This window comes from Musa acuminata, chromosome BXJ2-4, assembly GCF_036884655.1.
Source record: "Musa acuminata AAA Group cultivar baxijiao chromosome BXJ2-4, Cavendish_Baxijiao_AAA, whole genome shotgun sequence".
NCBI lineage: Eukaryota > Viridiplantae > Streptophyta > Magnoliopsida > Zingiberales > Musaceae > Musa > Musa acuminata.
Genome location: NC_088341.1, coordinates 47,465,195 through 47,487,895, shown reverse-complemented (window position 1 = coordinate 47,487,895; position 22,701 = coordinate 47,465,195). Strand labels below are relative to the sequence as shown.

The 22,701-nt window shown below is 42.4% G+C and overlaps 3 protein-coding genes and 1 long non-coding RNA gene across 8 annotated transcripts; 2 read left to right on the top strand and 2 right to left on the bottom strand.

Moving 5' to 3' along the window:
- Positions 1-1,145, bottom strand: LOC135609284 (ethylene-responsive transcription factor 12-like). The gene has a single exon (XM_065102390.1). It carries the CDS (start codon positions 747-749, stop codon positions 240-242), a length of 510 nt encoding a protein of 169 aa, XP_064958462.1. The 5' UTR covers positions 750-1,145; the 3' UTR covers positions 1-239.
- A 904-nt stretch (positions 1,146-2,049) lies between these two features.
- LOC135611357 (uncharacterized) lies at positions 2,050-8,064 on the bottom strand. 3 transcript variants are annotated; one of them, XR_010486532.1, is made up of 7 exons: positions 7,703-8,064; positions 6,430-6,504; positions 4,200-4,243; positions 2,707-2,815; positions 2,491-2,593; positions 2,322-2,377; positions 2,050-2,238 (listed from the first exon to the last, which is right to left on the bottom strand). It is a non-coding gene; the product is annotated as an uncharacterized LOC135611357 (long non-coding RNA). The 3 variants fall into 3 exon arrangements; XR_010486533.1 differs by having other exon boundaries at positions 2,050-2,377; positions 6,430-6,499; positions 7,703-8,063; XR_010486531.1 differs by having other exon boundaries at positions 2,050-2,377; positions 7,703-8,062.
- A 763-nt stretch (positions 8,065-8,827) lies between these two features.
- On the top strand, positions 8,828-12,109 carry LOC135611356 (protein RICE SALT SENSITIVE 3-like). Of its 2 annotated transcripts, XM_065107088.1 has the most exons (9): positions 8,858-8,967; positions 9,556-9,640; positions 9,743-10,107; positions 10,207-10,260; positions 10,356-10,484; positions 10,722-10,827; positions 11,020-11,061; positions 11,150-11,206; positions 11,311-12,109. In XM_065107088.1, the coding sequence occupies exons 3-9, from the start codon at positions 9,974-9,976 to the stop codon at positions 11,884-11,886; spliced, it is 1,098 nt and encodes a 365-aa protein (XP_064963160.1). In that variant the 5' UTR covers positions 8,858-8,967; positions 9,556-9,640; positions 9,743-9,973; the 3' UTR covers positions 11,887-12,109. The 2 variants fall into 2 exon arrangements, with proteins under 2 accessions (XP_064963161.1, XP_064963160.1); XM_065107089.1 differs by lacking the exon at positions 9,556-9,640 and having other exon boundaries at positions 8,828-8,967.
- A 1,547-nt stretch (positions 12,110-13,656) lies between these two features.
- LOC135611355 (protein CHLOROPLAST ENHANCING STRESS TOLERANCE, chloroplastic-like) lies at positions 13,657-19,837 on the top strand. 2 transcript variants are annotated; one of them, XR_010486530.1, is made up of 7 exons: positions 13,657-14,022; positions 14,132-14,176; positions 16,043-16,156; positions 16,943-17,023; positions 18,535-18,702; positions 18,892-19,187; positions 19,302-19,837. XR_010486530.1 is itself a non-coding variant. In XM_065107086.1 (6 exons), the coding sequence occupies exons 1-6, from the start codon at positions 13,747-13,749 to the stop codon at positions 18,979-18,981; spliced, it is 774 nt and encodes a 257-aa protein (XP_064963158.1). In that variant the 5' UTR covers positions 13,657-13,746; the 3' UTR covers positions 18,982-19,837. The 2 variants fall into 2 exon arrangements, 1 of the variants encoding a protein (XP_064963158.1); XM_065107086.1 differs by having other exon boundaries at positions 18,892-19,837.
- The last annotated feature ends 2,864 nt before the right edge of the window (positions 19,838-22,701 follow it).

Genomic DNA, 22,701 nt, shown 5'->3' with positions numbered 1-22,701 from the left:
TGGCGCGCGCGCCTCTTAAGGGCATAAACATCACAAGAAAGGAATCCTTCCAAAAACATGTTAATAGTTACACAGTCGTCCGATCTCGCCTCGATCGATGACTACAGTACTGCCGACTGCAGTCTGATCTACTCTACAGCTACTGGCATTAACTCTAAACAAAGACGGACCTTACACAGGAAGAAAGAAAGAGAGGAGGGGAAGAAACGGAGAGAAGGCACGTGCAGTTGAAGAGCTGATCAACCGATCAGCAGCGACGAAGACGGCGGCTCGTTAAGATCGAAGGGCAAATCCCTCCCTACATCCCGGAAGCGGGAGGCTGACGACGCCGGTGGTTGAGGAGCCGCCGCCGACGCCGCCTGTCTCGCTGCCGGCGGCAGTGCCTCGCCGGAGTCGTAGCCTGCGAACCGGCCCAGGACCAGCGCGGTGGACGGCGGAGGTGGAGGAACGGCCGTCGGCGGCGGAGGGGAGGCGAGCCAGAGGTGGCAGGGGAGGTTGAGGTCGAAGGCGGCGGAGGGCGGGAGGGGCTGCGGCTGCAGGGGGGTCTGGTAGGGGAAGTTGGTCTTGGCCTTGGCGCCGCGCAGGGAGCGGGCGGCGCGGTCGTAGGCGAGCGCTGCCTCCTCGGGTGTGTCGAAGGTGCCGAGCCACACCCGGGTCTTCTTCCACGGGTCTCTTATCTCCGCTGCGTACCGCCCCCACGGCCTCTTCCTCACCCCCCTGTAATGGTGCCCTTCCCCTCTCGACCCCATATCTATTTTCTCCCACCCCTCGTCTCTCTCTTTCTACCTTATCTTCTCGCAGGGGCGATGAGGAGAACGGAGAGGACGGGAAAGACCAACGAGGCGTGTTGCCCTCCCTCAAAGAGACCCAACCAAAGAAGAGACAGAGGAGGGGAGAAGAGCCGCCGCCTGATTTGACGTGTCGCAGGGGGTGTCATGTGACTACCCTCTCCACGGCGCGCACACCACCACCCCCACCGCAGCCTGACGTCAGCCCTACACACCTCTGCAGTCCCCTCCATCTGCTGTACGGACTGCGGACGGCGCCTGACACGATTATTATATATCACTCGCCACGTTTCTCTCTCTCTCTCTCTCTCATCGCTGTCCCACGCACACACAGCAATCTCTCTGGGCGCAGATAAAGTGGGAGGAATAAAACCAGTAGGGGGGAGAGAGAGAGAGGCGGAGGAAGGACGGAGTCGGGCCATTGGGCGAGGGGTCGTGTCGAGCGGTGGGTGGAGGGAAGCGAGTGGTTCAGCGTGGGGCCGCTGCTGCCGCCTCTGATGCCCCACGTGGAGCGCAGCGGTGCCGTGTCGTGGGGCGGGGAACAGCACGGCCATATGACGCGTGTATGCGTCTCTCCCGTGCGAACGCGGGCAGACGAGAGAGAGAGAGAGAAAGAGAGAGAGATGTGGCGTTTTAACTGCTTCGCGGGTCTGGCTTTGACGTATGAGCCCCATCCCCGCTGCTCCACTTCCCCTACTTTATTGGCTCAGTGGCGCAGTAATGGCTGTCGTCGTCTCCTCCCCGTGGACGGTGAGGCGCACCAACCACGATAGTAAATGCTGTAAAGGAGGAGGGCTGCAGTCGTACGTTTCATATTATTTTATTGCTGCCTGTGAAAGAGACCTTTTAAAACGGGCAAGCGAGGGGCCGGGGGGGAGTGTGGTTCGTGGGGCGGGGTAACCCGTGAGGTGAGAGGAAGTGATGGCGTCCTCGGGAATGCATATGAGCCCCCCCGGGTGGGGAAGGGGGGGGGCACCGATGAACTCATATGACACGTAACCCAGCGTGGTACATCGGGGCGCTGCGAAGTCTTCCTGTGAGGAGGCAGGTGTTGTGTGTTGGCCGTGGGGGAGCTGATGGACTGAGAGAGACAGCATACTGCTGCACGACAGCGGTAAAAAGAATCGACGGGACGCGAGCGTTTCCGCCGTGCCCGCCGCACGTTTGGACTCCGAGGATGAGCACACCAGCTTCGCGTGTGCTCAACTTGTCCACTTCCAACACTGGGTCGGGCCTCTATGGTCGGTCGGTCACCTAATACTTGTGTTTCCACAGGTGAACAATTCAAATATAATCAATAATAATGATCCACCAAATGAAACCCAAGAACATAAATTCAACATCAAAATAGTTTATGAGCTGATCCACGTCAAAACATCGTACACTACCACTCCCGCTCGGACGGGTATCGACGTAGAACTCCAAGTCAGTTCCATCAGCTATTCTACCCCTGCAAAATGTCGAGGTAGCCCGCCCATCAATTCCTCCCCGCAGATTTAACAGAATCAAATCTTGGAACAACCACAGAGTTACCTTTCCAAGACGAATTTTCCTTCTTTGTACTTTTGGATCTTCTCTTGTGCGACCACCTGCGTATAGGGTTTGCATGTCAGGATTAACTGCACTCGTTAGCTCAGTGTTGGAGCAAGAAAATAACATCCCACTAAAATCATAATAGACGCTTTCACAAATACTTCCATACATTAGCGCATTCCACATGGCTCAGTTGTCAAACATGATCGAACCCGGTTACAATGTGTTAGCCCGCATATAAAATTGACTTCCAACAGCTTTGAGATCATCATCTACGATGGAAAGCCTCAAAGCTTAAATTAGGTTTTCTGTTAATCTTGTCAGCATTCGCGTCCAAACATTAAATAAAAACAGAGGAGCCTCAGAAAATGATGTAGATACTTACGTATTTCCAACCAACATTTTGTCCACAGCAGCAGCAGAAAATGTCAGCTACGGTGTGCATTCCAGAAAACAGCACTCTCTCTTCTTCGTCTCCGACAGAGATATTTGTACTGCACAAGTTAGAAGATTTTAGATGGAAATAGTAGAAAATAGGTTTCAGAGCATTTACAGATATGAAATGAACAGCAAGTGGTGAGGGATCCACAGGTTTACGTTCTAAACTAGTGGCCTTACTATAGCACCACACAGCATTTCTATACTGATTTTAGAGCAATTCTCGCAAGAGGTACAGCTTATGGTTAGTCTGATTGAGTGAGTATCAAAAGATAAATAACTCGTTGGCGGCAGAAGAACAACACAAGTGGTGGGAGTGTATCCTGATCAACAATGATGTAAGCTTGTTTGATAGTAAAGTAACACTCAGCTTGCTTCTTGAGAAAATAACATAAATTAAAACTTTTCTATTGTAGAAAACAATGGAAAGACGAGGATTATTAGTTGTTTGACTGAGGGAGAGAATATAAGTAAACATTCATAACACAACTGTTTCATGCATGGCCAATAACTATTTCTTTTCTTTTCGAAAAAACTAACTTCATGGAATGTCCTAATAGACTTCTTCTATCATTCTCATGGGAACCAAAGTGTGTACATGAACTCACTACTTCTTATCACTGAACCAGGAATCTGGGTGCTATTGGGAAAAAGCTGCCAAAGCAGTCACCAACAGGTCCAAGAGAGGCTACTACTACAAGAAATGAGCCAAAAAGAAAAATTGCACAAACATCTAACACAAATTGAGAGATTTGTCTTTCTTTATCCTCTTCTCTCTCATCCACCCCATACCTGTTCCCTCAAACTAGTACGGTATGCCGTCTGACAAGCTATACCCGGCTTTCAAATATGAAAGACAATTAGTTTGAGATATTGCACCTTTCTCATGCAACTTCCAGTTTTTTGTTGAATAAGCAAAGTCCGAAATGAAATCGCAATCTAGCATAAAACTACACAAGAAATTTGGCATCCAAATTCCAAAGATTATCAAGCTGACACTACTTTTAGTATTTTCCAAATGCAAGAAGCTATTAATAGTTGACATTTAATCTGCAAAGAAGCTACATCAAGACAAACAGTTTAATACAAAAAAAAAGGAAAGATAATAGTTTATATCAGCCGTGTCTGGAATAGATAAAAGTGCTTGAAATTCTATATCAGAACCTCTTGTAGACACCCATAAATTAAATTCAAGCACTTGGTTTAAGCAGAACTCTTCTCCGCTCATAAATCTTACTTCGAGCAAATAAAAAAATCCTAGTTAAATTAAGATAAATAGACGAGGCCAAAAGTTTAACAGCTTGAAACATACAAGATGAATTTCTGTCCACTATCATTTATAAGTACGAAGCCATATCTATAAAAATGCTAAAGTCAAGATTAAACTAAAGTTGAGCAACAGTATATTATTTGAAATATAAAATGTGAAAAAAAACTTACCCATGATTGAACAGGTACGCCTTCCCATGACGACACTGGAAAGACTGTTCCATGATTGAAAAGAGAGAGAGAGAGAGAGAGAAAGAAAGTTAATGAAATAGATTTTTGAGCAAAAATTTACGATAAGGCACGGAATCAAATTACAGTAAACATATGCATGTAAATATGACAGAATTATTTTATGTATAACAGAGATGAACAAGTCACTAAACAAGCAAAGAAACAAATTAAATTATCTAAGAATTAGAATGACGTACTCCTATAGAATGGAATTACTAAAGAAAGGTCTCAGCAAAGAAATCTAATTTTTGTTTCTCCTCCCTTAGAAATGAAAAAACATGTCATGAGAACAAGACTGTCCACATATCAATGAACAAAAAGGGCAACCCGAACCAAATTGGTCATATTAGTTGGCCAAACAGAGTTATCTCAAAAACGATGATGTAGTAAGAGGCAGACACTTGGTTGCCTTGGTTCTGGATGGAGCATATAGCCTAGAGTACCCAAAAGATCATTCGCATCATGCAATGATGAATGACAGAAATTAAGATGCTTGCAATTACACTCAGAACTGTTTGTACATCCCGACTGCCTGCTGTTCATTTGATTACTGAAGTAAAAAATCTCATCTGTTACCTAGGGGTCAAGCATCTAAAACATGCCTACTGAATGAATGGTTTATCCGATCCAGGAAATGAGGGAGCAGTGAACTTTTCAACCCACTTATAATCCATCAACAGGTGCCTAGATATTACCATGAAAATTTGGCAAGAACATCGAGAAATTGAATGACAAACATGAACGTACATACTGAACATGCTTTGTCAACCTATTATTGAGTAATTACTTTGGGTTCGGCAGAATCGGCAGCAGTAGACCCTCCCATCCAACTCCACCATAAAAATTCTCCCCATCTTCCTCTCTCTCTCTCTCTCTCTCTCTCTCTCTCTCCTCTCCTCTCTTCTCCTACAAACCCAAGCAAAAACCTCACCTTGGATTGCTCGGTTAGGATTAAGCAACGAGATGGGTCGTGGTCCGCTTTGCTTCACTGTCACGCATCTGTGTTTGGGGCCGCCTCCGTTGTGGTGGTGCCACATGGTCGTGGTCACAACAGCTATGACTCGCAAACATTTCATGTGGCTCACGCACGCATGACCATAAGTGCCATCTCATGGGCACATCATAGAAAACCCATTTCCACGATAGGTTTTATTTAGACACTCAACAAGGTGCATAATTATATCTGACATATGAATCGGACTACTCGTATCCGAATTTTTTACCGCTACACTCTGTAGACCGACTTAGCTGAGGCTATGACTCTTCTGGGTTCTTCGGAGAGGCTGAAGGGTGAGGGTGAGGGTGAGGGTGAGGGTGAGAGTGGAGCAAAATAGTATATTCTAATTCTATAAAGTGGATTGACTAACTCTAATTTCTTGGTATATAAAGTCCGAGACATTTTGAGATTGGCCAATGAGGTCATTGTAAATGTTTTATATATTTTGAATGTGATTCTAATTGGGGAAGGATTCATTGTGTATTACGGTCTTGGGGAGGAGTTTTTAATTGGGCAGATATGCCTAACCTTTTTGTAGCCGTTGGCTAATTATCTAATGTAGTTGTTTTCTTTTTCTTAAAAGAAAAATAAAAGGATGAGTTGTCACACCTGTTAATTGACAAGTAAAGATTTCCTTCACCTCAAAACAAAGACATTTCTTACTCACACCAACAACCCCTTGGAAAACGCTATTGGCTATCATAAATGAGACAAACCCAGAACCAGTGAAACGCCCAATTTAGAGAACGCCAAATTTCTACTAATTATAGGACGCAAAATGATGCAAAGTGTCCTAAGCTGAGTCTTGGTTATGGAGACAAATAATTAGTTTCAGCATGTTTTAATAACCTTCACACATAAATAAATAATCTTTAAAGTTACATATTCTATTTATCTCATCATCTTAAGAATGAAAAATACTAAAATTCTCTATGATACTAAGAACCGAAATTCTCTACGATCTTTGTTGATGGCTAATTTGGTTAAATTTAATATCACAAGGAAGCAAAATTCATATGTGACTTAGGGTTCTAAAATAGTAGTTCTCAATTAAAATAGGATAATTACATTCTTATATTTGTTATTGAATTATAATCGATCTAATTCCTTGAAGGATTAGAATAGAAAAACAAGATTTGTGAGCAATAGAGTAGCAGGAGAAGGGACACTTACAAGCTTAAGGGATAGATGGTATCTGAGAGATAAATTCAAGTCCTCGTTCCACTCTTGATTCAAATTACTCCTTTTCTATGAATAAAGAAAGTTAGTGATGAGATATTGGATATACAGAATCAATATTTAAAATGAACTAATTGTACAGTACGAATTAATACTGTAAAAAGCAAATTTAACGATTATTTGTTATGGTGTCAATCGAAGACACTACGATTCAGGAGATCCTAACTAGATGTAGTTACATTGTCATTGCTAACGAACAAAAAAGTTCTTATAAAATATGACTAATTGATAAAGCAACGCAAGAGATGTTTTTCAAGACCAATAGCCAATTTCTCTACATATAAATAATTCTTCCATTTGCTTTTCCACTTCAGTGATATAACCCACGGAAGGGAAATTTTGGGTTTCTCATTCACTAATCCCGCCAAAACAAAAAAAAGGAGACAGGTCCATGAATTTGAAAAGAGATGTAAGAACACATGGAAAAGATCATTTCCTACTCTTTGTAGCAAAAAAATGCCTATAGAAAATGTCTGCAATCCTTGCACATCTATGATGTAATTACCTAAGTCGAAAGATAAATAAACACTTGATTATAAAATAGAAATAATGAGTGCTACCAACTGAGCCAACAAGTACTTCTAGATGTAATTTATCCTAGTTTATAGACATGAGACTAGCCGAGTGGTACTCTTCGTTGAAGCACAAAATGGAATAGAAAAAACAAAAAAAAGGAGGCTGTAATGCAATAAATAAGTAATGTCAAACCACCTATAAAACATAGGATACATTATCATTGATCTTTTTCATCTCAAATTTACTACAACGAACAATTTTCTTTGGCTACTAAAACTAGGTATCAATTGAAGACAAAAATTCAGTGGCATTAGATGGGCTGCGGAGCCAATTTTGTGAGCCACACATCCATATCCTAATTAATATAATTCTGCTACAGAGCCTAGCGTTTCGAAAGGCACCACTAGTGAATAGGAATACAGGATCATCTGTTCAATAAAGATCCAGTGATCTAATATGACCACATTAATGTGTCATGTGCAAATCATTGGTATGTTCGACATCCTTTCCTTTCCTTGCCAAATGAACGTAGTCTCAATAAATCATAACCCAAACAATTAATCGAACAGGTGGGGGAGATGGCTAATCTAAACGATTCTGAGGTGAACTTGATGTGGGAAAAATCAGAATCGAAGGAGCAAAGGCAATGCGGGATGAAAAAAGCATTTGAGAGGGCAGGAGTGAAGATTACCTGATCGCCCTGAGGACGATGAGGACGAACGCTGGACGAGGTCGACGCCAACCACCGCCCTGACCCGGAGATGCCCAACCACGTTTCCCATTACTTTCTCGATAGATGGGTGGGTTGGAATCCCCGCTTGGTCTCTCTCGCTCGTGACCGAAAGACACACACCGAAGATGACAACAAGCGAATTAGAAACGGCAGGCACAGAACTTGTGCGGGAGGGAGGAGGCCAACGAAGGGGGTCGACGGCCAGAGTGCCGTCATAATATTGGTGGGATCGGTAGTTAGGATCTCGGGTGTTCGCGGCCGAGCGACGAAAACAGAGGAATCCGAGTCCTAGTGGTTCTCAGCCGTGGACCCCAGAGAGCTTATGCATCAGCTTCTCTCGCTATACTAGTTTTGTAAATGTAAAATAACACTATTTTCAAAATTTACAAGTATATATATATATATATATATATATATATATATAAACCCATAGTTTTTGTTAAAAGAAATTTCCAGTCAAATTATTCATTTCTTAGAAACATGCCTAATAATTCACATGAATGCTTCTCCAGTTGTATGATCCAACTTGGGCACAAGAGGAACAAAGAAGAAGACAAGGCAACATCTCGAGTCTCTTCGATGCCATTTGCCTGTGCCACCGGCATCAAGTTATCATCATAGGCATGACCTTTTGTCCCTCGCTTTACCCTATTCTTGTTCTTCTTCAAAAATCAAGATCAAGATAGAGATAACTCAACGGTAGGTATAAAGTCTTTTCTAATTAGACCGAATATGAACCGCATGTTCATCAACATCATGAAACGGAGAATCAAACTTGCTCCATTTACTTCAGTTTTCTATACCTGCAATTATCCGTCTCCCTCTGCACGCAACCGAGTGGAATGGCTGGCCACGATGTTGTAAGAAAACGAAGTTGGTACATCAAAATATACAAAATTGGGTGACAAATCCACGAGATGCAGTCAAAAGAGAGAGAACGTTAGATTGGAAAGTGGTTCAAGGCAGCCATGCGAGGGTCATCGAGGGGTCCCGCCCCAAAGGACAACGTTGGGGGAAAGGTAGAGAACAGTAGCAGCGGGAGGGGAGGAAAGGCGTGGCGGTCAATGCTTATGCAGGGGGTGAGAAAAGACTGGTAGGTTTTAGGTGGAGGTGGTCGTATGGGCAGGGCACAGCGCCGCGCAATTAGTGCGCTCAACACCGTTGGTCGCAGGCCGCCCACTCTTCCATCCTCTGCTACAGCACCATGTTCTTCTCTTCTTCAGGTTTGCCCTTTCGCTCTCTGGAGTGCCGTCGTCTTTGGTTTTATGTCGACCTGAATCGTCTTTTGTTTAAGCAACCTCTCTTTCCTTTGTTTATGCCTCACGAGGCACCGCCCATGGCCACGGCACGTGCACGCGTGACTCTCTGGCTGTAGTTTATGCTCTGCCGCCAGTGTTCATGTCGATTCTTGCGTTAAAATTGCCCCTCGATTCTATCATAATATTCCTTCCAAACCCAAGGCTTAGCCTGTGCATCTTTACCGGGGGAGGGAGGTCACCGTTGGTGTACGACATCAGAACGGGGGATGCTTTACGTAGCCTCATGCAAGGCCATGAGAGCGCCGAGATGTGGTTCGAAGCAGGTGACAGTAGTAGAACAGGATCAATTATAACATACAAAATAGGCTGGGTTTGTATTTAGTTGGGAAATGCTTGGGAGAACCTTAAAAATCTGCTACCAGTAACTTACTCGCACTTCTCTTTTATTCGAACACAGATCTCGATGTAAAATGTGTTCGAGTTGTTGATTTGGTGAATAACAAATGCCTTTCAGTTTTTGACGCCACTGTCGATATTTTGGGTCTGCTTTAGGGTTAACTCAAGGTTGAAAGTAAAGGAACGGCTACAGCCATTCGCATGCAAATAAAGAAAAAGAGCTATCCAGTATCCACCTCGGGTTAAGTATTGTTTTAGTTGTCCGAAAGCAGTAGTCCGACACCAAAAGCTCCAAAATCTAAACAAAAACCATTATTCTGCAACTTTTCTCAACTGTTGCCAGGCCACCGGGAGGAAGAAAAGAGTTGATCCAAGCTTCTCTGCTGCAAAAACACAAGTGTGGAGAGCACTGAGAGCAGAGACACAAGGGGACCAGGCATTCTCTTCTGCTCACCTTCTTCTTGAGGGGTGAGGTTTTAGTTTTCCTGTGGCATGAGAGGGCATAACGATCGATAGGGCGGGTTCGGTAGGAGAAGAAAGAAGTGGAAACGAGGGAAGCGTTAGGGAGACAGAAATGGTGGGCTCAGGAGGAGGGGACTGTAGGAGCAAAGAGGCAATGGGGATGATGGCTCTCCACGAGGCTCTCAGGAACGTCTGCCACAACTCCGATTGGGCATACTCTGTATTCTGGACCATCCGCCCTCGCCCGTACATCTCTCGTCTCTCTCTCTTCGCTTGGTTTTCTTCACAAGATCAGCTCTCCGATTCCTTTTTCTCTGTCGCTGAAGTCGTGCTTGCTATGAACAGGAGGAGTAGAGGTGGCAATGTCTGCAAGGTCGGTGCCGACGACAACGGCAGCCTGTGAGTTCCGATCATAAAACTTCTTTTCTTCCGTAAGGAGCGGTTTTACGTTATAAGATTCTTCCCGCCATTTGTTTGGATTGTGGGGATTACAGGATGCTGATGTGGGAGGACGGGTTCTGCCGGACGAGAGCAGCAGAGTGCATGGAGGGGATGGACGTGGAAGACCCCGTCAGGAAGGTCTTCAGCAAGATGTCCATTCAACTGTACAACTATGGAGAAGGGTGGGTACTCGGTAGGTGTTGTTTGCTGCAAACAAGGACTAACAACATCACAGAACTCCCATCTCGATCCACATCTTTGTCAAATCTTGTTAAAAAATCAGTTTTAGATCGTGTCTTTCGTTAACAATGGGCACTAGTATATCGATATGAGAAGCCAAAGGGTGCAAGTCGTTGCTCATCTGGGACAAGGAAAAGAGGGAGATTGTGCTGATCTTTTGCTTTTTGATTTATGCACAGTTTGATGGGAAAGGTTGCCTCTGATAAGTGTCACAAATGGGTGTTCAAGGAACCTTCCCAGTGCGAACCCAACATCTCCAGCCACTGGCAGAGTTCCTTTGATGCTGTAAGCAGCCTTCTCCAATTTATGCTTTGCCTTTTTCTTTACTGGATGACACCTAATGAAAGGGAGAAGTGCTCTGAACACCCTTAGGGTTCTTTGCTTCGTAATTGTACCTGCAAAAGAAAGAGAATTGGATGCCCGTTGCTCTTCTTGCTGACTGTCACTTTATTCTTTGTTTTCCTTTGGTCGATGCAGCTTCCCTCCGAATGGACTGATCAGTTCGCCTCTGGCATTCAGGCAATCCTCATGCTCCTGATTCCCCCCCCATGGAACATTGTTTTCCTCACAAGCCCACCTTTAGCTAACTTTGTCGTCTTTTGAGCAGACTATAGCTGTGATTCAAGCAGGGCATGGGCTTCTACAACTAGGTTCCTGCAAGATTGTGAGTCTCGAGAACCAAGATCTTTAATTCTGTGTTTGTGAATTGGAAGTTCAAGAACTGGATACTAACATCTCATTTTGGTCATTCGGATTCGGATGCCTTAGATACCCGAGGACCTGCATTTCGTGTTGAGAATGAGGCATACGTTTGAATCACTTGGCCATCAATCTGGCTTCTTCCTCTCTCAGCTGTTCTCCTCGACCAGGAACAGCTCCACTTCGTCTGTTCCAACGAAGCAGGTGCCTACTCCCTGTCCGCCGCCATTCTTCAGCTGGGATCACTCTTCCATCCATTCGGCCTCTCCGATCACGATGCCCTCCGTTTATCAACCTCCGACTCACGGAGGATTGCCCGACGACGAAGACGGCACCCATCTCTTCCTCCCTCGCTCCTCCGGAGCCCATTTGGATGACGCGACAAGGCAGCACGAAACAGACCTGCGCTGGCCTAATGGGCTGTCGTTGTTCACTGCTCTTACCGGAAGGGCAGATGACGCCAAGCTTCTCTTTGGCTCCGAGGAGATGGGAAACGAGCTACCACCACAACAGCTTCCGTTGTTGATTCGTGGGAAGAATCCAGCTTCTAAGTCTGCTATGACCCGTTACGGCAACGCCGATGAGACGAAGGCTGTACCTGATGCGATACTTGGCGAAGATGATACCGAGGACTTGTTCAGTTGATCAAATTTGCTGCCTTCGTACCTTCCAGAGCAGCCTTTATATGTATTTTGATGGAGCTTAAGATCGAACTGCTCGTGTGACGCCCGCTGATGCCGTTCTTTGTTTCTCGAATAGGGTGAAATGTATGACGATGATCAGTCAACTAAGTTCAGATGATCAACCGAGTCCATCTCTTGTACGGTCAGAAATGGATTCGGGTGTTTAGTTTGCTATTTTTCTTTCACTTTCTCTGGTCAGTTTAAGCTGTATAAATCCTTGCCAGAATTCAGGAGAGTAGCGATATAAATGTTGCGACTAGGAAAGAAGCTCGAATCAGAAGATTTCTATGGTCAATTTAGCTCGACCATTATTACATGATGCTTAACCCATTAATTATGATCCCATCCAATGAGATGTCTATCTATTAATATCTCAACTGCTTGTTCAAAATACTCGTCCTCGGTTACTAGTAAGAGGAATAATAAGACTAAATTGAGATATTATAATTCTTTATAATAATAATAATAATAATAATAATAATAATCAAGATTCAATTTAAGTACTTACACATAACTTTCAGAGTTGATATGGCATATTTGGGCCCCCAAATAAGTCATCACCGATATCACACGTTGTGTCCCAACCAATATCAAAATCCAACGCCTCATGCCATCGAAACCCCATGACGTATGTCAAGTCAGGTTCTGTACCAAGATACTATGCAACACGACTGTCTCGAGGGCTCGAGGCGGTACCATCTGACGTCGCTCAAGCATCCCCCAAGACACTAGCTCATCAAAAAAGTCGTCCCATCCCGCAAGGGTCAATGGCCACACCGAACCTAGGTGCAACCAATCCTCACACAATAGTATATAAATCCTTGAACGACGCCCGGCCAAGGAGGGAGAAAAACTCAATATAAAATATTCCACTAACTTACTCATCGAAGGGGCCAAAGTTGAGAAGCACCCGACGAATGCCATTTTGTAGGAAGACGGACACCCCGAGCGATGAGCATCTCAATCCGGGAATTACCATCCAGTACATAAGGATGCGCTGCCATTCATCCCGGAGTCAGAGAGACGCATTCCACCACAAACAGCGTCCGAGTCGGCAAACCGAGAAACTCAGATCAACATCCTCTCACAAGGGTCCAATCGACTCCACTAGCCCGACTCTTGTCCGAGTTACTCCGAAATGACCACTCCTGACCGACGAATGTCTCGATCCAGAAGGCTCCTTCCATCGCACAAAGGAGAGCAATGAGTCGACCTGGATCCCGATCAACGTTAACCAACATTTCTTTCGGAGGGCGCGGCCACTTCATCATCCTACTAACCCTGCAAGAAGCTCTCGACATCGACTTGTGAACCTAACCGTGCTGACTTATCACAGTATTTTTGTTCACTAACAAAAATAAATATAATTTTATCATAGGGATGAAATGATTTTTATTCAAATACTTTTTTGTCTTGTATCTCGGTCTAATCTGTCACATATCATTCCCGAACCAGATAAAAGGTAATGCAATTATTTTCCTTTTCTCACTCGTCTCGATGTGAATAATCTATGAGAATATATAATATAATATACATAGTTCCATACCTTCATTTTAAAAAAAAAAATACTTTTTAATAATATTAGGTGTTATAAATCAATTCAATTATTCGATATATATATATATATATATATATATATATATATATATATATATATATATATATATATATATATATATATATATATATATATATATCGACCCAATAAGACGAGTTGAGGGCCCGGCCCATATACCATCGGATAAGCCGGTGGCTTCCTCTCCCGCTTTCCTCCCGTTTCGCTCCCCACCACCACTCTCCCCACCGCAATCCATCAAGATTGATGGCTCTTTCTCTCTCGTCGCCGCCCTTCAAGACCCCCGCTCTCCTCCACCACGGGAGCCCCCGGACGTATCTCTCTCCTCTCCTTGGGACCCGTCGTCCCTCCGTCTCCTTCTCCCCCTACTCCGATCGCCCCCTGCGCCTTCGCTTCCACAGACTCCACAGCCAGAGACTCGTCGCCTCCGTCGGAAAGGAGGAGACGGAGCTCCGCGTCGCCGGCGATGAGCTGTCCGACGCTAGTCCCGAGGACCTCGCATGCGTTCGAGAGATTCAAAGAGTCGCTCTCTTTCTCCTCTCGATTTCTTCTTTCTTTCTTTTTGGAAATTCTTGATCCTATCGCTTCCATGGCGGAGAAGTGTTCGTGACTTGCTGTTCGATTTTGGTAGGTTTTGGAGCTGCTCAAGAAGAACAGAGACATGCTCTTTGGTGAGGTAAGGCCATCTTATCTTGGTTCCCTTTGGTTCTTTGCCCTTTAATTTACTGCTGCCATGGAATGGTTATGGTTATGTACTACTGCAATATGATGTTCGTGTTTATTCGTTGTCCTATTCCTCTTAAGTCATCGTTGAACTCGTGGAACCTAGGTAGCTTCTTGAAGAGGGGATCTCTTTTTATCTATGAAGTATCATCATGTCAAATCCCAAGCTTTATAAACACACATATGATCAAGATTTGAAGTTGATGGTCCGTTTAGGATTCTTGGAGGCCTTTATTCTTCTTTGCATGGTAGCCCTGCATTAGTCATCGTAATTTTACACCACTGCCATAGAAAATAGATTGCTGCAGTTTGCACTAAGGAACTGCAATTCTGGTGCGATAGTCTAGCGTTCAAGTAGTTGAGTTTCAGGGTATCTAATCCTCCACCGGCAGGGTGTTGCCCATATGATGGAGAATGTCAGCCATCAACCATGTCTTCTTTTTTATTTATCTCTTTCTTACTTTTCTTTTTCCTTGCCACAATTTATACCCAACCCCTACCCCTTTAGTGTCCGGATAGAAGGAGATTGACTAGCCAGGGTAATTTCATCTATGCTCGACACATATTGCCCTGATCGGGCTGGTACATGGATGTTGGATAGGTAAAATCTGGATAGGTGATTGTGGTAGTAGGTCCACTCATAAGGGGAATACCTGGTTTGAGTTTGTTAGCTATTGCATTTCTCAAGAACAAAATCTTGTGGATGTAATTATTGATCAAAGTTGGAAAACACTAGAGTATTTTACTGAGTGGTTGTTTTAATTTTCTTCAGAAGAATGTGATGCAATTGTTTTTAGATTTTCAGAGAAGACGAAACAATGAGTAGCACCATGAGGTTGGTTTCTTTGTTGTAGTTCAATGTGGTTGGCTTCTTTGTGAGTTACCTACTTTATATCCAGTTAATCAGGACAATCTGTCCAAGCCTCACTTTCTTGTTCTGTGTGGTATAATATATGTGTAATATATGTATCTCACAGTAGCTATCCCACTGATTTCCCTATGTACCGAAGGCTGAACCTTGTTGTGTCATATGAACCACTTAGTTTGCACTGTATGTTGAAGTTAAATCTTCATTGTGCCATCAGATTTTAGCTATTTGAATGCCTTCAGACAGAGAAATTCTCAACTACTGTTTGTGAGAAACTATCCGATGCTCTACTCTAACTTTGAAGAACAAGGACAACTTTTTGCTAAGTTGGTCTAAGGATTAGGATATGCAGGTTCATCTTATGAATTAGTGGAAGTTAGATTCATTTGGAATTCAATTTAAAGGGTTAGTAGATACATCACGTGTTAAAACTTGATTGGTTGTTTCACATCATATGTCATTTGACATATTTAATTGCTCAAGATTGTTTATGACGAAGTACTGCAAACATATGGGAAATTTGAAAACAGCTCCTTACACATTGGGCCCCTCATGACATTGGTGTCTGACGTGTTATGCATGTTTGTGAAGTTCTGATTGACTTCCTGGAAAAGTCAATTCAGATATTTTGCTATTAAGCTACCAACTGTGATACCTGTGAACTCTGTTGTAATGGCCATTACTTATGCTTGACAAAAAAAAGGACTTTTCATTCTCGTTTGTCTACAACTGCTGCAGCTCTTGGGTTGCTTAGTTGACTAATTGAGTTTTATGTAGGAGAATATGATATTTTGGGTCATTTTTTTATTTAAAGTTGGTTTGTTGTTTAGTTAAAAGCTTTTCTATGATTTGAAATGGCATCTGGAAACCCTATGCTTGATAATTCTCTTTGACATTTGATATTTTTGAATCAAAACCTTAGGCATCTTTATTCTTCTTTGACATCACCAGGTTAAGTTGACAATACTGATTGAGGACCCTAGAGATGTTGAACGTAAGAGATTGCTTGGAATAGAGGACCCAGATGACGTCACCAGGGAGGACTTGGTTGCTGCCTTGGAAGATGTATGTGCTTCAGCTTTGTAAGATGCTAACTTCAACTACTAGAAATTTAATGTGGCTAATTCTCTTTGTCAGTTATCAGAACTTTGGAAAATTAACATTAGTGTCCACTTCTAGAAATTTAATGCTAAATTAACGTTAATGCCTGATCGAACTCTAATGATAGCAGAATTTTAGGAGAGGTTCATGTAATTGCCTCTAAGGTTTGCATGGCTGCAAGCTGCTGGATGACTGTAAGAGTATGCACCTGTGTGTAGACAAGTGACTGCATGTGAAGTCTGTTTATGAAGACCATGAGGTTGCAAATGCAGAAGTGGATGTATTAGTTATCATATTGTTATTATGCCATCATAAATGAAAAATGCTAATATCTTTCTTAAAGTTTTACCTGATTCTAATCACCAATTACTTAAAAATATAATATAATCTATTTCATGAGCAAAAATTCTTGATCTGACAGTAGTATATCTTATGTGTTTGTTCTTTATGCTTGATTCTCAGTTATGCACTATGTAATTTCATGTTTGCTTGGAAACTGCAGCTGCTTTTTAGGGTTTATTCAGATTATGTCTACTGTTGTTCATATTGTACTTGTAATAAAAAAATTTATACAATTTCATGCTAAGCCATGGTATAAGACAAGGAACTTATCGATGACTAAAGCCAGGTAGTAATAGATATTATAGCCAGTCGCCTATCGGCCAACAAAAATGAGTTGATGACTTTTTATATCACTAAGTCTATATTATTAGCTTTTTAATAAACTGTTGTCACTTAAATAATCTGTAGGTGAATGAAGGGAGGATTCCAAAAAACCGTGTAGCACTTCAGTTGCTTGCAAAGGAGATGACTGAATGGCCTGATCTTGAGGTGCAAATTTAAATTTATCTACCAAGTTCCAAGTGATATCACTTCTGTAACAATTTGTTATAACATATGATTCTATTACAACTCATGCTTTTGGTTCAGAATGAAAGTGATTCATTCATTTTATAGCTAATCAAGTGTACTTATTCATAAAAGTTGGCTTTGCTGTGGAGTCTAGAAGTGCTATTCCTTTTTCCTTGTTATTACTCAAAACTGTAACTGATAAAACCTATTATCTTTCATGTGCATTTTTAATCCATTTATCTTTATTTGTTTACACTGTTTTTATTTACAACCGAATTATTCCTGGAGATAAGCCTTCATATATTCTTTGGTGTCGTTCCAACTAGAAGTCAGCATTGGTACTCCTTATCATCCTCGCTATATATATATATATATATATATATATAAAATTTCCACATAAGTTGTGTTCGCATAGCTATGACATGGTTCTGAATCCTGCTCAAAACTACATTTCTTAAACTTTTTCTGCTACTAGTGGAGTGTGCCGAGTTGTGACAGTATATTTTATATTTAACTGATCATATTTGTCTACCTAACTAATTTAACTGCTGAATTTGAAAGAGGTGCATTACCATGCGATGGTAATTTGTCTTAGCATGTACAACACATGAAAAAAAATAATAATAACTACTTGCTGTTGCTGCCCCTTTTGTATCTCTTGCAGTGGAATCTCTGCATGTACCTAAAATTTAGGTGGCCATTCATGTACGGGCAATTTCTTTTAACACAAAGAATGCTTAGATCTGGATAACTAGAATTAGTGTTATTTATTATATTATTAACTCTTCTATCAGGCTCATTACCCCGAAACAATTTTGCTATTCTATATGAAAATTATATATACATTGACAAAACTGCCCAATTGTTCTTAAACTATTCGTTTTTCTACTCACCTTTCACTCTTGGAGGTTGCTTTCCTATGTTTTACCTTTTCCTTGTTCTGGGAAGTTCACTTGCTGTTATAAGTAAATGAAGGGACCTGAATCCATAATTCATTCTTGCATTTCGAAGTTGTGATCTAGATTGGAGATCTACTGAAAATATGATGCTTCGAGATCTACTGGGACTTCAAAAGTACAATTTGCTTCTTTTCTGACTTAAAGAATCAAGTTTCTGATCGACTCTTCGTTCAACTCACTGCTATCAATTGTTGCTTTGATTTTCTTATCACCATTTTTCGTGTCTTTCTCCTGGATCTAGTTAGATCAATGGTTATTGTGGATCTTATGATTGCTAAAATATGTTCTAAAGGTTCATTGGGAGATATAGCTTTTTTGTTGTAGTTGGTTGTAATATTGCTATCAGGCCTACTTAATCTTTGATGATAGCTTCTGTGTTAATTGTTTATGTATTATTATTTGGTGCTCGACATTTAGAAATATTAATCCAATTGTTAAGGAACCTTTTTTTTTTCCATGAACATGGATTTTCATTCTATGACTATAGATGTCACGTATTGATGAGACTTTTTTCTTGTGTTTGTTGAAAAGGTTGAAGCATCAAAGAAGAGTAGGCCTAGCAAATCTCTTTATGCGAAGGCCACAGACACAGGAGTTGATCCAGAAGTAGCTGCAAAGAGGCTTGATATAGACTGGGATTCGGCTGCTGATATCGAACTTGAAGAAGAGGAGGTTGAGATTGAAGTGCCACCAGCAGTGGTAAATATCAATATTTAACACTAAAATCTGGAGTCCGTTAATAGTTCGACCAAGATAAGTAATATCATATATATGCTGGGATTATATAATAGGTTTTACATGGAACTCTGACACAAGTGTTCTGTGTTTTTGTTAATTCTCCTTTTTGGTCTATGTTGTTGCTTACTTCAACCGCTTGGTCGTATGCAGGGATATGGCGCTCTCTACTTGGTGACTGCATTGCCAATTATAATTGCTGTCTCGGTTATACTAATCCTGTTCTACAATTCTCTGCAGTAGTAATTTGGCACAACCTTTTGTCGTAAAGTCAACTGCTGCCAACTAGATTAGCAGCAGATTGAGTACTGCATTCTTTTTCGACGACATATTATTTGTACTAGAATTGTGTTTTTCCTTTCTCCCCTCTTCCCCCCCCCCACCCCCCCTCTTGTCCAGCCATGTAACTAAAAGCTCATATTGGCTTCTGCTTCCGATGCCCAAACCAGGTAAAGTCTCATTCTGTTATGTGTGCATTTTATACTCTCCCTTTCTGAAAGGAAAGAAGATTTATAGCACATGCAGACAAATGGATTTCAGAGGTGAAAAAAAATTATTGACAGATGGGATAGTATGAGAAGTTCTTAGAGGCATTTTGTTATTTGGGACTACACTACGCATGAAGAGGAAGGAGTCACCCCGAGTTCATTGCTCCGGTGTCTGCATGAGGCAAAATGCTGGCGCTCTGCTCTTATCTTAGCACCACAGACATACTGTACTGAAGCAATCAAGTGCTGCAGTTGCTGTTGTCTCGTCAGCCATTCCCCCTTTCCTTGGCATGTGAGCATTCCTCAACAAAATGTGCAAGCCAAGGGCCTACCAAGGCTGCTGCTGACGGAGTAGGAGACCAAACACTTGGGCGGGCGAAGACATCAAGATGAGCCAGTGTTTATGGTTGTCTCCCCCTCATTAATGCTGAATTAAATCGTGTTCACCTTCTTTGTATGAAAGCTGATAAGAACAGATACGATGATTAGTGTAGTGATTAGATGTTTTCCAACCTCAAGAAACTCGGTGGAAGTGTGCAATTTAATGCGACTTATCGATAAACTCGCCCCCTTGTGCCAAATGACTGTTCAATAAACTCTCGTATTCCTTGTGATGGTTTGTTGATGAGCGATCGCTCGCTCGGCAGCTTTTAGGTCGTCGGTCGTTCGAATTTACGAGTCTTCTTTATTGTTTGTAAAGCTTTCAATGCTCTTTTTGTTGTTTGTTGGGTGCAAATTCGAATGTCTTGTATAGTGTGTCCATGATTGTTTTACTTGTATAATTGTTTGTTGGTTAATATTATTTGCTTGTAGTGTGCCATGGCAGCCGACGAGGTTACAAGTCAGTCATGTAACTTTGGGCAAGTGCATGATAACAGCTACACCTTTTTTGTTTTTGTTTTCCTCCGAAAATACGTATAATCATAATAAACAATCATAAAATTCCTTGTTCAATATCTTTGCTGTAAATTGCTCGATGCCTGCCTGCCTCACGGATATGACATCCATTTTCCAAACAGCATAAACTTTTTTATATGATTGCAGGATTACACACTCTAATTGCATGAGCGACAACGTAACCATGCTAGTAAATTCCCAAGGTTTACCATCTGAATCCATTAATGGTCCAGAACATAAGGCGATGTTGACAGGAACAGCTAATTGATAAGTCCCAGTTTAATGCAAGAAAATATCACATTTCCATGGACTTCATGATTAAAAACAACTTACTCTGTAGTCCAGAATCATCCTCCACTTTTATCCAAATAATAATAATAATAACAATCATAAATTTTAATTTATTTGGGGATCAGCTATACCATTAATATTTATATATATAAAAAAAAAAGAAACACAAAAACAATCTATTTCTCTCTCTCGGTTGTCTTCCTCGATCCAAATCATGGAAATTCCAGTCGACTAACTTGTGCATATATGATGCTCCACATGCGGAAGGAATTCTTGGTATGGACGGACTGCGTGCTGCACTCCTTATGTTAGCAGTGAAAAAGGAAAACCCGAGTGATAATAAATCGGAACCGCACTCCAAAAGATGTCAGCACGGTATGGTATCTATCAGTCACATCGTCTCCGGCTTCACTCCCAACCAAATACAGCCATTCCGAGAACCCTTGTCGAGTGTCCCGCGGGAAGACATGGCATGTGCCCTCCAACACATCAACTATGAGACGCCAAGCTTCGGCAGTCCCACCTCGCCAATCATACAGTATGCTGTCAAGCGTTTGATCGCCCTCAGCCCATCGGCGAAGGGTACCAAACGCAGTTTGTGTAGGTTCAGATGTCAGTGGTTGTTGATCATGACCCACAGGCTGCCACATGAATGTGTGTCCTAAAGAACAGAGAGGTTTTGACAGGCGACACATGCATCCTCTTAATATTCACATCGCCAGAATGTGCTTACGAAATGATTGGATGATGATGCCTTCTCCCTCCTTTTCTTTTTTTTTTCCCAAAAGAAAAAAAAGAAAAAAAAATAAAATAAAATAAAACAGGAGAAAGATTCTGATGCGACCTACCAATAGCATTCCTTTGGATCATCACAGATCGCCTCTCACAATTCTTGGCTTCAAGCTGTCCTACCAATGCCAGCAATCCGCTTCAGCTGATACGCCACAGTGTGATTCTTCCTTTGCCTCCTGAATGAGTAATCGATCACCTACCTACCGTACGAGTTTTAGAACGTATTATTCATACGCAAGCAGCAGCCCTTATTTCGAGGCCACTATTTGATCCCAACCTCACACAAGTACTGAATACATACATGACAAGGTTAAGGAGATGACAGCAGCATTTATTATTACAAGGTTCCAAGCGTTCATAGGATGGATGATCCAATGATCCAAATGCGTGTGTGGGCTACGAGTTAACCTCCCCGTAGCACTTTGGGTGCAGAGAATGGAAGAAAATAAGAGGAGTGTGATGCATCGACGACAAGGTTTTACCTCTGATAGGACCATCAACTTCGGCAGCATGCTCATAAGTTCATTTGCCTGGTATCCACATGGCAATGCAGCAGATGAATGCAGACATCTCTTTCTGGTTGCAACATCGCTTAATTAATTGTCTGCTTCCAAGCGTACCAGGAGTTCATCGGTAAGCCCAGGAGGCCAATAAGAGCTTCTTTTTTTTTATCTGCATCCGAGTCGATTGATATCAGCAGATTTACTGGTGCTTCGTTCCATCAAAAGTAAATGAAACCAAAAGCCAAGTTTTGACCTCCCTCACTACAAGCGAGCGCTGCTCGAGTGATTTCTTGCACCATGAGGACTTGGGGAGATGTATACTCGAGCATCGCCTCCACATTGATTCCAACAGGAAGACTCCGTTGGTGACTCAAGAAAAATCACTAATCACCTACCTGTTGCCGTCTCATAAACTCCACAAGTGCTTCCACAGCCTTGCTCGTCTTCCATGATCTGTATCTGACCCAAATAAACCTGAGAATTGTTAATGGAGTTGGTGCTCCCTTACAGACACTCCTAGTGGGCATGAGTAAAATGCCTTCCCTACAACTCTTCATCTCTGCACAATACCACCTAAAACCCCAAACAAAATTCCCCATTACCACAGCTTCGCACTGTAGAAAAAAGGTAAATACCTCACACCCCTCCTATTTAAGTTAGAATAGGGACCGGACCATTGGCCTCTCTAGAAAATGCCACTATGCCATTGTGCTCAGACCCACACACCCTACTACGACCTATTCATCAAGCAGCAAGGATCAAAGAATCGGGATGAGAGAGTTAGGGAGACAGAGACGGTGGAGATGGTTGGGCTTCCTTGTCAACAACCACTCATAGGTGCAAATTAAAGCGAAGGCACCTTCGAGGCACAGTTGTAAGGTATCTATCTATCCTTCATGCATCCAACCCGACTCACATAACCTTTGAGCTTTTTATTTAGCCTTTAGGTTTAGTCCCTGTGGAGACCAAGTCTCCCCCACAGCACTCATGCT

What these genes read in the sequence shown, in the direction of transcription:
- LOC135609284 (XM_065102390.1), bottom strand. Translation starts at nt 749, where the DNA reads ATGGGGTCGAGAGGGGAAGGGCACCATTACAGGGGGGTGAGGAAGAGG.
- LOC135611356 (XM_065107089.1), top strand. Translation starts at nt 9,974, where the DNA reads ATGGTGGGCTCAGGAGGAGGGGACTGTAGGAGCAAAGAGGCAATGGGG. An exon ending in CTGTACAACTATGGAGAAGG is followed by an intron (nt 10,485 to 10,721) that starts GTGGGTACTCGG and finishes ATTTATGCACAG; the next exon opens with TTTGATGGGAAAGGTTGCCT. An exon ending in AACTAGGTTCCTGCAAGATT is followed by an intron (nt 11,207 to 11,310) that starts GTGAGTCTCGAG and finishes CGGATGCCTTAG; the next exon opens with ATACCCGAGGACCTGCATTT.
- LOC135611355 (XM_065107086.1), top strand. Translation starts at nt 13,747, where the DNA reads ATGGCTCTTTCTCTCTCGTCGCCGCCCTTCAAGACCCCCGCTCTCCTC. An exon ending in GAGACATGCTCTTTGGTGAG is followed by an intron (nt 14,177 to 16,042) that starts GTAAGGCCATCT and finishes TGACATCACCAG; the next exon opens with GTTAAGTTGACAATACTGAT. An exon ending in TGGTTGCTGCCTTGGAAGAT is followed by an intron (nt 16,157 to 16,942) that starts GTATGTGCTTCA and finishes AATAATCTGTAG; the next exon opens with GTGAATGAAGGGAGGATTCC.